Genomic DNA, 10128 nt, shown 5'->3' with positions numbered 1-10128 from the left:
GTCTTGGGAAGAAGACTCTGTGAAAATGTTATAATGATGATGGCAGGTGTTTATATAAACTCAAAGAGAGGGGCTAAATGTCACATGGCATCCCCAACCTGATTCTCAAATTGTGCTCTCAAAAATTTGAAGCATTTATTCTTAGAGAATGTTTAACAGTTTCTCCTCATGGTCAATAGCATTTCTTCAGTGATTTTCTTTTTCAGAAACTTTGATTCTGACCTTTCCATCTTTGTCCCCATTAGATAACACAGTGCCCGGCATGTAAAATGGGATCAGAAAACGTGTAGAAAATGAACGATTATGTTGACTTCCCCATAGCCCTCTATATATATGAGGATCCTACTTACAGACTTCTGACCATTGTCTGAATTTTCTAGCACTGGCGTCTTCTTATTATAAAACAGCTGCAATCCACCATTCCATCTAGTAAAGTGTTCTTTCAGGCTGTGCCTTAAAGGACTTTTCCCCCCTGAATTCAAGGTTAGGCCCTCTGTCCTCACTTATGTATATTGGGTGATTTGATACTATAAATCAATTTCTTGTTTAATAATCAGTATAAAACAGTACCTATAAGAAGAGCTTTCTTGATCCGCATATATACCAAATAAAGCTATTGGAATTGACCAACAGAATGTGGGAGCCTAAGCCCATATTGTGTTCTCCATCTCACGTTGCAAGGTAATTGTTCTATGTTTACTGCTCCAGCCTTAAATGTGCGGTCAGTTGACGAATAGGGGAACAATAGCCCTGCTCCTGGTTGCCACCAGAATAAACCCATACAAAATGCTCCAGTCCTTATAAGTTCCACAGGGCTGCTCTGTCCAATGGCAGAGAGAAGGCAACCAGCACCTGGGGTTGGGGAATCCATCAATGTCAAGTTCTTAGAGTTGGTCTTCCAGGTCCTCCTTGGATCAGTAGTGCTTGTCTGTCTCAAGTAGGAACATTCTAGAAGCAGAGCCTTGAGAAGGGCCTTGGGGAGTAAGGCTTGGCAGGTGCTCCTGCGATGGGTGCTGGGATGGGGTGGGGGGTAGGGTTTGGGGGGCTAGTGGCCCATAGGAACTTTTCTATGTCACAGGGGCTGTTTCTGAATATGGTGGAGTTAAAGGTCTGTCACTGCCTGCATAGCCTCTGCCTCCACATATTGCTTATTTTAACAAGTCATAAAAAGGAAATGGGAGGTGGCCTGGCAGCTGGCAGGCTCTGACAGGAAGCGTCAGATTAAGGGGACACAACACACAGCCCCAGCCCTCTGGTCTCTAAATACTGTTTGGCCACCCACTCCAAGGACCTGTCTCTATTGTGGGGGTCTGGGGGAGAGCGTTTAGCAATCCCCTTTCTTCTTCCTTCCCAGCAGTCTCGCCCTGGAACATTCGGCCTCCAGGGAGCTCCTGTGTAACTGTAAGGGCCTGGCTTCCTATGCGTCTGCCCCACGCACCTTCCTGAGACCTGGGATCACATTAGCAGGGCCACAGAACACAGCTTCTGCAGCTCCGAGTCAGGTAAGGAGATACTGGGATGGATTCCAGTGCCTTGGAGGTGTGAGAGCCCATGCCTTAATGACAGCCACTCATTGCTGGTGTGATTTCAACTTCTAGTTTCTCAACTTCTGGGCTTATCCCTCAGTGAAAGGGAATGATGATGGTGGTGCTAGGAGCAACAGAGGGTTGACAGTGGGGAAACAGATGTGGGAAACATTCACTCTGTGCCCACACCCCAGCACATTCCAAAGCATTCCTGGCTTTCTAGCTAATTGACTATGCTTAACCCATTGGATCTTCATGGGGATTCGCAGGGTTTAATGAAGCTGAATGAATATTCTCATCCCATTATACAGATGGGAAAATTGAACCTCCCCAGGTTCCCCATTAAATAGGGACAATTTTCTCAATTTACCATCTTAACTTCTTAAGTGACACCTCCACTGAGCCACGTGTTCCCCAAGTCCCAGACCCCTGAGTACACATTATCTTAGGATTTTGTCCTTCTGCAAACCACTCCATTTCCCCCCAAATAGCCCACACCTTCTTCTAACAAGAGGTAGGACTCAGCTGTATGACAAACAGACTCATCTTCAGGGCACGTGGAACAATCCCTTTGTCTGCTGAACTTTCTGTAAGAAATGTACCCAGAAATTCCAAGAAGTAAACTATAAAACAGGAGACTCTAAAAACAGGAAATATGGGGAGTGTGGCATTGAGTGAAGGAGACATTTGTGAACAAGGCAGACAAGATATAGTTTGATTTTCCTAAAACAGCATGAGAGAGCCTGCTTTCTCATGATTTGGTACAGAAAGATATCATCATGATAAAACCAGGCTCATGTAATTTTAAAATCCAAAGGTACATTATGTTCATTTCCTTCAACCCCCTGCCTCAACTAGACCCTCCTATTGTCCTGCCAACGCTGTTATAACCTCTGCTTGCACACTGACTGCCACCCTCTCATTTTGGACATGAGTGGAATTTTCCTTTTAGATGAGGAATATGCCTACATTCTCTATCCTCCCGCTTTGGCCTGATCCAAGATTGACATGCACCACATTCCTGCAGGTCTGCCATGCTTCCCCCAGTCTTTTCTTAAGCTTTACAGTCCTGTTTTTTTTGTTACTTGTTTGGTTCGTTTTTGTTAATCCCCACCCCGGATATTTTCCCATTGATTTTTAGAGAGAGTGGAAGGGAGGGGGAGAGGCAAAGAGAGAAAAATATTGGTGGGAGAGAGACATATTAATTGGGTTGCTTCCTGTACATGTCCCTCCTGGTACAAGGGATTGAGCTTGCAATTGAGGTAGGTGCCCTTGATCTGAACTGAACCCACGACCCTTTAGTCCCTGGGACAATGCTCTAACCACTGAGACAAACCGATTATCAATACAGTCATGTTAATACTTTGTGACTCTTTTTAGCATCCTCATTAATATCCATTGTCACTCTCCCCAGACACTTTGTTATGTGTTAATTTCTGCCTAAAAGCCCATTCCCCTGTGGACACATGTCTCCCCTGCCACCTGACACATTCAGAAGACGGTCCAGGAGAACTACTACCCTGCATCTTAGCTACTGTTACCGGAGTTTGATTGACTTTCTATGATAGGCACCCTGCTCCATTTGGATCACACATAATATCAAGTCAGTAAAATACCAGATGGTTTTAACCTGAAATGCTTCAATTTAGAGCAACTCCTGCCCCCTGCAGTTTTCTCTCTGAATAACCTATTTTGAAAAGGCATCAACCCAATATTTTACAGTACAATTGTCTGTGTTTGTTTCAGGGCAGGCTTTTAGCTTGTCAGCCTCAGTTTTTGTCCTGACCACGGAACAACCACATTGTATGTGGGGGTACAAGAGGCTGGGGACTTATTTAGATTAATTTTTCTCCTCTGGACTCAAGAATTCGTCGGCAAAAGGAGCTACTTTTCAGTTGTAGCTCCATGACAATTGTGTGATCTTGGGCAGGCATTTGTTGCTCAGTTTCTTCAGAAAAGGTCATGTAGTATAGAAAAATATAGAATTTGAGCAGGGTTATCAAGATCCAGAGTATAAATTCTCAGGGTCAAGGATAGTTTATGGAAGAAGGTGTGAGGAAATGCTCTTCTATGGGCTTAAGCAAAGGAAGTGAGAAAGGGTCAGAAGAGGAAGAAAGGAAAAAAGAAAAAAGGAAAATATGAAAATAGATGGCTTACCTAAGGAGGGACAAAAAATCCCACTAAATTAATAGAAAAGTGTGCAAATATTTCTATATTACAGAAGCAACCTGAATAGCAAACAAACTATGAAAACCATTTTTAAATTCAATGGTAATCAGTAAAATGGAAGTGTAAATTGTTGAAGACATCATTATGTTTGTCCTTAATGTGATAAAAAAATTAAGAGTGTAATATCACCAAGTAAAGGTGCAGATTTGGGGACTTCTCACACATGGCTTGTGTCAGTGAGAATTAGCATAGTGGACTTGAGTCATATTGACAATATCTAGTTAGGTGAAAGCCACCCATCAATTATTGCACAGAGATATGCAGTATGTGGGGATTATTTTGCAGGAAACATATTTTGGAACAGCTTAAAACTTTATTAATAAACTAGAGGCCTGTTGCATGAAAAGATTCTTGCAATAGGCTTTCCCTTCCCCTGGCTGCTGGCACCAGTTTTCCTCTGGCACCCGGGACCCAGACCTTCACTCTGGCCTTCGCCTTCCATCTTTGCTCTGGACACAGTCTTTGCTGTGGCTGGAACGGTCAGTCTTTGCTCCTCGCTCCAGCGGGAGTCTTCAGTCTCCGGCAAGAAGAGCTCCTGTAGCTTCTTCCACCCCCCACTCTGTCCCCCTCATAGCTTGATCGCTGCTTCACCTGCAGACTTCACCAACAGGCTCCTGGGTTCCAGGGGGCCACCTTGCCTGCGGCGCAGCTTTCCGATCATGATCAGGCTCAGGGCCGCAGGCAAGGAGGCTCCTGGGTCCTGGGGATGCCGCCTTGCCTGCAGCCTGGCTTTCTGATCACGATCACCAGCTGGTGGGTGGGCAAAGGCGGCCCCGGTTTTCCGATCCAGGGCTGGGGGGCAGGGCAAAGGTGGCCCTGGGGGCCGCCTTTGCCCTGCCACCAGCTCTTGCCTGCCTCCTGGGTTTCCGATCACCGTTCTTCCGTCCTTCCCCTTTTGCCTCCCATCATTGTGCCTACATATGCAAATTAACCGCCATCTTTCTTGGCAGTTAATTTGCATATTGCCCTGATTAGCCAATGGGAAGCATAGCGAAGGTACAGTCAATTACCCTGTTTGTCTTTTATTAGATAGGATAATTGGATAAAAATTTTACACAAATAATGTCATTTATGTAAAAGTTTAAAGTGAAAAAACAGTATGTAGAAGGGTAAATACACACATGAGATGATACATAAAATCCTCAGAATATTGGTTGCCTCTGAATGACAATGGGAGGGAAAAGAACCCAGGAGAGTCAAAAAACATAAATGAAATTCATGTGTAATGTGTTAACTTTTCAATCAAACAGAATACCTGTAGTAAAAATGCCAAAAAACTTACATTTGTTCATTGCAAATATAGGTTTTTGTTTCATAAGTTCGTGTATATCTTCACTTAAAAACTTGTTTCATAACTGCATAATATTTAAAACTGAATAACCAAATATAAACTTATCTTAGGTATGTCACATACTTCCCTTTTCTAACACCAAAATGAGTGACACAATATTATGCCTCATTTTAATGAAACATTTATGCCAATTCATGCCAATGGTTGTGCCAATTTCTGTTTAAATCTTCTGAGATACAAAATGGTGATCACTGGGAGACAAGGACCTCAGAGCAGCCAGGAAAAACATTTGATTAAACACTGAGCAGGAAGTGAGTTTTTCTTGAATTTGTCCTCAGTGTTGATGCTTTCTCTTTGGCCATGGCACCCCCTTCTCCCCACCAACTGCTCAGGGGGCTAATCACAAACTTGCTAGAACAGAGAGAAAAAATTACCTTGCTGTAAATGACATTGGCTTGTTTGAAGTAATGAAGAATTTCTTGTGCTCAACATGCTTTGTGTCACATGGCTATCCAGTGGCCAAGAGGAAAAGTACAGTGCGCCTTCCAAGGAGAAGGTTGTATCTGGGACATGAGTCCTTCAAGGACTGACATGAGGGGAAGTACTTTTTCCAGAAAGTTGGCCTACTATGAATACCAAACATAAAATAAGATAATGTTCCCCTCCTCATTCTATAAAATAATCCTTTTTTCCATTTCATGCCTTTTCTAGTTGGAGGGACATAAGCAATGGATTGGCTTTAAAACATTTCCTGCTTTCCTGTAAGCTGTGACAGAAAAAAAGGGACCAAGCATTGTGTTCACAGTGCATTGTGTTAGCATCACCAGGTTCGCTTAAAGTTATGTATAGACTTTTGAGGGCATAATGTGAGTTAGGAAATTAGCAATGGAAATGGTTCCTCCATGGAGAATTATTCTTAGGAGTCCGAACTGGAGGTGACCTTGGACCTTACCAACTCCATGTGGACACTCACTTTTTATTCTTTTCCTGTTTTTATCCCAGAAGAGAATGGAAGGACTTCCAACGAGCAGATATGGAGCTATGGCTGAAGGTAAGAAAGCCTCCAAGTTCTCAAGAGGCACCATTTCCTCACCTCAAACACAGTTACAGAAACCCAGTGATTTTACACTGAAGAAGAAAAAGTCAGTGCTCATTTCTTCTTTACCTTTCCCACCACCTTCACCCCCACCTCCACCCGACCCCTTCAGTACAATGCTCTCCTTGCACATGATGGTGGGAAATGTGGAAATGAAACTTCAAGTCAGAAGTTGTAGGGTTTTGAACTGAATTTTTCCTTGTCCAGTTTGAGCAGAAAATGGAAATGTCTTCCAGAAAGATTTGCTAATCATGCAGACTACAAAACATCCCAGAACACTGCAGAAAAGGAAGAATCAACACAGAGTAGAAGAAAGAAAATAATACATTTTAGGACACTGCAATGAACTTGGAATCCATTTGGGCTCATAAGAACTCTAGAACTCTTACCCTTCTTGGTCCCTTGAAGGTTTTAGCTCCTAGCTCAATGTTGCCCTCTTCAACACCACTTTTGTTAACTTCCTGTAATTCAATCAGCCAAGTAGGAGAATTTCCATCACATGTACTACTAATAGTCTTAAATTCCATCCTTTTCAGCCACCCATCATAAGTCATCTCTCAAGCTTTGCCTTTGACATTAACTATGACCATTCTGTTGTTTCAACTTCAAGCAGAGAACTCCCCAACCAAAGAACAGAGACCCAGGGACCTCAGCTGGTCCTTGGTGGAAGGTCACAGCTGACACTTCCTTTTCTCCCAAGGTTTAGGTGAATATGTTGAGCACTTCTACACAAGTGTTCCTGGTTATTTGTGAGTGAAAAGAGGTGGTAATATTTTCCCATGTGTGACCTCTCATCCTTTGCATCCTTCTAAACTCACATTTATTTAACATGAAATGGGCCAGGCACCATCCCTGCAGAAACACAGGGACCACTTTTGTTTCAGTAAAACTATCTTCCTTGGTCTTGAGAACGACTTGGAGCAACCTCCTCAGTATAGCAGTTCATACTGTTGGCTATGGGTCCAATGTGGGCTTTCTATGTAGACTTCCTATGAATGGAGAAACTCCTAAAGTTGTTGGAAACTTTTGTATGTATTTAGGTATGACAGTTTCCTGGGAGGGAGGTCCACTGCTTTAATGAGATCCCATGAGGGTCCAAGACTTAAAAATTGGGAGCAGCACTAGCTTAATAAGACACACATTTTTTTTCTTTTCAGGCAGTGTAGAAGATAACCAGTCACTGAGGGTCATCCTGGTGGGGAAATCTGGTTGCGGAAAAAGTGCCACTGGGAACAGCATACTCTGTCAATCTGTGTTTGAGTCCAGGCTGGCGGCCCAGGCTGTGACCAGGAAGTGCCAGATGGCCACAGGCACGTGGAATGGAAGGAACATCCAGGTGGTTGACACACCCTCCATCTTTGAAGCCAAGGCCCAGGACCAAGAGATGTACAAGGACATCTGGGACTGCTACCTGCTCTCAGCCCCAGGGCCCCATGTGCTTCTGCTGGTGACACAGCTGGGGCACTTCACTGCCCAGGACATGGTGGCAGTGAGGAAAGTGAAGGAGGTCTTTGGGGCAGAAGGCATGAGATATGTGGTGGTCCTCTTCACCCACAAGGAGGACTTAGGAGACGGGTCCTTGGATGACTATGTAGCCAAAACGGACAACCACAGCCTGCAGATCCTGGTCCAGGAGTGTGGGAAGAGGTACTGTGGCCTCAACAACCAGGCTACTGGGGAGGAGCAGAGGGAGCAGCTGGAGGAGCTGATGGCTGTGGTCAAGAAGTTGGAGAGTGATAACCAGAGTAAATTCTACACAAACGACCTCTTCCACGATGCAGAGATGTTCCAGAGAAGCGGGGACGGCACCCCAGAAGATTACAGGTGCTACCTGTCCAAAGTTCAAGTGCACATTGATAAGCAAAAGCGAGACCTGGAAGATACTGGGAGTCACTGGGCATCCAAGGCGGTCAACAGATTCAAAAATTATATCTTGTCTGATATAGGTATGCTACTTCAGCTTCTTTTTTAAATTTTAATTTTCATGAAATATCTTTTCCATCTCTTCATTTTCAGTCTGTGTGTCCTTCATTCTGTGGGGAGTGTCTTGTATACAGCATATATATCTGTCTTGTTTTCTTATCTATTCAGCTACCTTATGCCCTTTGATTGGAGCATTTAATCCATTTACATTAATTATTGATAAGTATTTATTTATTGACATTTTAAAAATTTATACCTATGTTGCTTTTAAAAAATTGTTACTTCTTCTTAGAGAAGTTCCTTAAAAATTTCTTGTAATACTGGTTTGGTGGTGATGAACTCCTTAAGCTTTTTCTTCCCTGGTAAGCCTTTTATCTCTCCATCAATCTTAAATTATGAACTTTCTAGGTGGTGTAATCTTGCTTTTAGGTCCTTACTTTTCATGACTTTGCATATTTCACACCAATTTCTTCGGGCCTTGAAAGTTTCTATTGAGAAATTAACTGGCAGTGTTATGAGAACTTCCTTATAAGTAACTGTCTTTCTGTTGTTATTTTTAAGATTCACTTTTTGTTTCTATGCTTTGCCATTTAAATGATCATGCACAATGGTGTAGTCCTTTTTGGGTTCATTTTGTTAAGGACTCTCTGCACTTCCTGGACTTGTGTGTCTTTTTCTTCACCAGATTAGGAAAGATTTCAGTCATTATTTTTAAAAATAGGTTAACAATCTCTTTCTCTTTTCTCCTTCTGGTATCCTTATGATGGGAATGTTTTTATGCTTTATAATGTTACAGAAATACCTCAAATTATTCTCACTTTTAAAAATTATTTCTTCTTTTTGCTGCCTTGATTGGATGTTTTCTGCTACCTTGCCTTCTAAATCACTGATTTGATTATTTGCTTCACCAAATCTCCTGTTGATCCTTCTAGTGTATTCTTCATTATAGATATTGTATCCTTCATTTCTGAGTGGTTCTTATATATGGTTTCTATATCTTTTTTATGCTTGCTATATCTCCATTTAAGTTCTCACTAAGTTCTGTGATCATCCTTATAACCATTGTTTTGAACTTTGTATCAGGTAAATGGCTTGCCTCCATTTCATTTATTCTTTTTCCAGTGATTTCTCCCGGTCTTTTGTTTGGAGCTTGTTTCTTTGTCTCCCCATTTGGCTGCCTCTCTATATTTGTGTCTGTGTATTTAGTAGTTCTGCTGTCTCCCAGTCTTGGTATGCTGATCTTACATAGTTGGTATCCTGTGTGGTTCAGTGGCACAGTCTCCCTGATCACTTGAGCTAGGTGTCCCAGGAATGTTCCATGTGTGGAATAAGTGAGTCGTCTTATTGTAGTTGAGTCTTGATTGCTGTTGGCCCATCCATGGGTGGAATTGACCCTCATGCTGGCTGACTATGAGGATAAACATCAACCACAGTGTAAAGCTGCTATGAAGGGTCTGACCCAATAAAGCAGAATTTCCCCATCAGGGTCGGGTGCCTACCAAGATCTCCCTCTGGGTGTATTGCTTGTGAAATCATTGGGTCATGCTCTGATATGTTCTAAAGCTCACAACCAGGTGTGTTATCTCTGGGACCTATTGGGAGGAACTCTGGTTAAGCCAATGTCAGGACCTGACTGTGACCGATCCTGGGCTACCTGTTTGGAACTACAAAACAATCCAGTATTTTACTGGCTCTACTTGGCCTGAATATGTGTGGAAGGGCCCAATATGTGCATCAATGATGGAATCCACCAGCACCAAGTCTGGAGGAAGGTCAAAAAAAGGCAGAAAATTGTTATAGATAGTAAGGTGGTCTTATCTCTTACATGAGCAAGTTTGTGCAGCTTCTCCCCTAACTTCCTCTTTCCTCCTCTTCCTCAATATCCTCAGCTTAGCATTGACTTCACATTTAGAGAAAGGAGCCAGATTTTCCAGGTAAAGGAAGATGGGAGTTTGTGTTTATGTTGTGGGGAGAGGCAGGGAAATGTGGGGTTTGGTGTTGAGGGGTCCTCTCCCCTGAATCTATATCTTAAACCTCCTGGCAAACTTGATCTCAGCATAGAC

The 10128-nt window shown here is 42.9% G+C and overlaps 1 protein-coding gene across 3 annotated transcripts in view; it reads left to right on the top strand.

The window, feature by feature from the left end:
- Window positions 1-1215: 1215 nt before the first annotated feature.
- LOC102257045 (GTPase IMAP family member 4) overlaps window positions 1216-10128 on the top strand; it is a 23117-nt gene continuing 14204 nt past the window's right edge. The window contains exons 1-3 of one of the 3 annotated variants that reach the window (XM_014535164.1): window positions 1216-1502; window positions 6052-6097; window positions 7300-8022. In XM_014535164.1, coding sequence (XP_014390650.1) covers window positions 6055-6097; window positions 7300-8022 — 766 coding nt within the window. In that variant the 5' untranslated portion in view covers window positions 1216-1502; window positions 6052-6054. Of the gene's footprint in view, window positions 1503-6048; window positions 6098-7299; window positions 8089-10128 lie in introns of all 3 variants that reach the window. The other 2 variants (XM_014535163.1, XM_005860711.2) reach the window with 2 other exon arrangements.

The sequence above is a fragment of the Myotis brandtii genome, unplaced genomic scaffold, assembly GCF_000412655.1.
Source record: "Myotis brandtii unplaced genomic scaffold, ASM41265v1 scaffold1386, whole genome shotgun sequence".
Lineage (NCBI taxonomy): Eukaryota > Metazoa > Chordata > Mammalia > Chiroptera > Vespertilionidae > Myotis > Myotis brandtii.
Note: the sequence above shows the minus strand (reverse complement) of the source record. Positions and strands in the feature narration are given on the sequence as shown.